Source organism: Montipora capricornis, chromosome 13, assembly GCF_036669925.1.
Source record: "Montipora capricornis isolate CH-2021 chromosome 13, ASM3666992v2, whole genome shotgun sequence".
Lineage (NCBI taxonomy): Eukaryota > Metazoa > Cnidaria > Anthozoa > Scleractinia > Acroporidae > Montipora > Montipora capricornis.
The window spans coordinates 43,396,220-43,398,719 of NC_090895.1; the positions used below are offsets into that span (position 1 = coordinate 43,396,220).

The 2,500-nt window shown below is 40.0% G+C and overlaps 1 protein-coding gene across 1 annotated transcript in view; it reads right to left on the reverse strand.

Moving 5' to 3' along the window:
* Positions 1–2,236, reverse strand: part of LOC138029372 (uncharacterized) — a 7,031-nt gene extending 4,795 nt beyond the window's left edge. The window contains exons 1-2 of the mRNA XM_068877124.1: positions 1,399–2,236; positions 1–68 (exon numbers count right to left, since the gene is read on the reverse strand). The exon at positions 1–68 is cut by the window's left edge and continues 250 nt beyond it. Of these exons, the coding sequence (XP_068733225.1) occupies positions 1–68; positions 1,399–2,139 (809 nt within the window). The 5' untranslated portion in view covers positions 2,140–2,236. The remainder of the gene's footprint in view (positions 69–1,398) is intronic.
* Between the last annotated feature and the right edge of the window lie 264 nt (positions 2,237–2,500).

Here is a 2,500-nt window from a genome sequence, read left to right on the forward strand (position 1 = left end):
GATTGGTTTGCATAGATGAAGCCTGAAGTACTCTGCCCAGTCTTCTTTTTGACAAGATTCATAAATACCTGTAGGTAACATAAATGTTAGGCTACTTACAGATATTTTCAGGGAAATACTATTCAGTTTTCCTAACAGAAGAATGAACTAAGTAACAAGATTGTACCTGTTTATCAAATTACATTCCAAGATATCACAATTGGAATGTAGAGCAATGTTGCAAAAAATATAATATACCTCTGCCACAAAACTCATAACTAAACCAGTGATGGTCAGACATTAAAAATTCTGAGGGGGAGGGGGTTTCACAGCAGAAAGATAAACTGGTAATTTCATTAAACAGATTGAAAGCATCCTTGGGAGAGGTATGTGTTTTTGGAACTACACATTCTTAGGTCTGCCCTTAAACAGGTGCCAAGAATTCTCAATTTCAATGTAAGTGTTTACCAGTCACCAAACCACCAGGGAGTTTCTTCACCAACAAACATGCTGGTACTTTGTCTTGTGTACATGGAATGGGTAATATACGGTATGGCCAGTTTTGTGGTTGCGAGACTCGCTGATGGGAAAGTGACCAGTTGCCATTTTAATAATCCATCCAAGGCAAGGATGAAAATATTAAAAATGTTTCAAAAGAAGGGTTTTAGTTTTTTTTTTAAGCATGCCAAGATATTGGTCAGAGAAAACTATTTCTCACTGTCCTACCTCCTCTCAGCCACCCAAAAGCTGGAAAACAAAAAATCAAATTTCATGAAACCTGCATTGTACTGGTTGAGTTGTTTCAGTGTTACTTCTTAGTTCTGTTCAAGTGTGGCCAGGCAGTTAACATTTTCATTGTCACTTGAAAGGAAAATTATTTGTGTACTTCATAGACTGAGTGATATTAACGAATTGAATTAAACGCTCAGGACATTTTTGCTACGCTTTGGTGAGTTTTAAAATATGTTTTGAATATCTTTATGAAGAGAAGGTTAATATGCGAACGCCCGAGGGAACACCCAAAAAAAACCGGCAAACCTGACAAATTCCTAGCCCTACGTAGAGCAGAACATAAGACCGTGGGATTTCAACTGTTACCTCAGAAACAGGTTTCTTTTATGAACTGTAAAGAGCATCCAATGATTCATAGTATGCGATTTTCTGCAACCATTTTCAGACAAGTGAATCCGGTCGTTTCAAACGAAAACCCGTTCGGCCGTAGTCAAAGTGGATTTCAAACACCGAATTTAGCCACCTGTTATCGTCTAATTGGCATGTAATTTTCGTTCTATAAATCTACTGCCGAGCCAAAAGCAGCAGACGAGCCAATACGTATTTCTCGACGTTCTTCACATCCACGGTTCCGGGCGAACGGGTTTTCGGGTGATTTAAATTAATTCATTACGAGTTACGGGTTACCTGTTCTTGAAGTTTGCTCACTGGGGTGTTAGGATATCGGTCAGTTTGCAGGGTAAACAGCTTTGATTGTAGACTGTCGACACGTTGTTGTAACTCCGCGTTTTCCACCAAAAATTTGCTCTCGCTTTCGCGAAACTGACGTTCCAGTTCACGTATTTGCTTGCGGTGGCTCATTTCCTTTTTTTTCGACGAGAGCGTAGCCGAGTACAAAAATGTGTACGCTACTGAAGACGCTGATAACAACTTATCGTCTAAAAGTAGAATTGCTTCCCGAAAGTCACGTTCTAACAGAAATTTCCACAAATAGTTGGACGCGCAAATTATGTTTACATACTGGCAAGTCAGTCTCAAGTTACAAATATCTACGATGCCAACATATCTAAAAATATCCAACAGCACGACCTCCGGTAAACACAGCAGAAACGATTTTGGGGCTGTTTTTGTTTCGGTGATATTTGTTACGGCAAGCCTCCGGTCCTGTTGAGCTAGGGTTGTTTTGTTGACAAATGCCTTTCCTCGAGATTGGGCTTTTACAAAATATTTTTCTTTCTCTTCGTCGCAACTTCGTTGCCATCTGGTCAAATTTCTCCGACAAGAGGCACACAAACACGCATCGTCGCACGATGTTTCCACATTAAAACATTTTTTCACGTCTTCCACAATATTCTTAACAACGCTATACCAGCGCGACGACGATTTGCAACAACAGACGTAACATTTTTTTTGGGAAGCCATTGGCATTACATGTAGAAAAACATTTGAAGGGCTTTATTTTCTTTAATTGAATTTCCCGCCACAGCGCGCGCCGTGCGCTTCAATGCGCAGGCATATTTTTTCAAAGTTAGCTCTGACAGATGAAAGCAGTGATCGTCGTCATTAAGTTGCCCACCTGAAACGCTCGTGGGGCACTTGCAATGAAACACAGTCGAGAATGGCTTCAACTACCCCTGGATACTCAATACCACTGATCTACTGGAGCACAATAAACGTTATGTATTTCCACTTAACATGCTGGATCACCAACGCATCTCTACATTCCATTTCCAACACAATTTAAAAGAGATTAAAACTCGTAAACTTAGGAACTTAGTTCTAAAGCAAA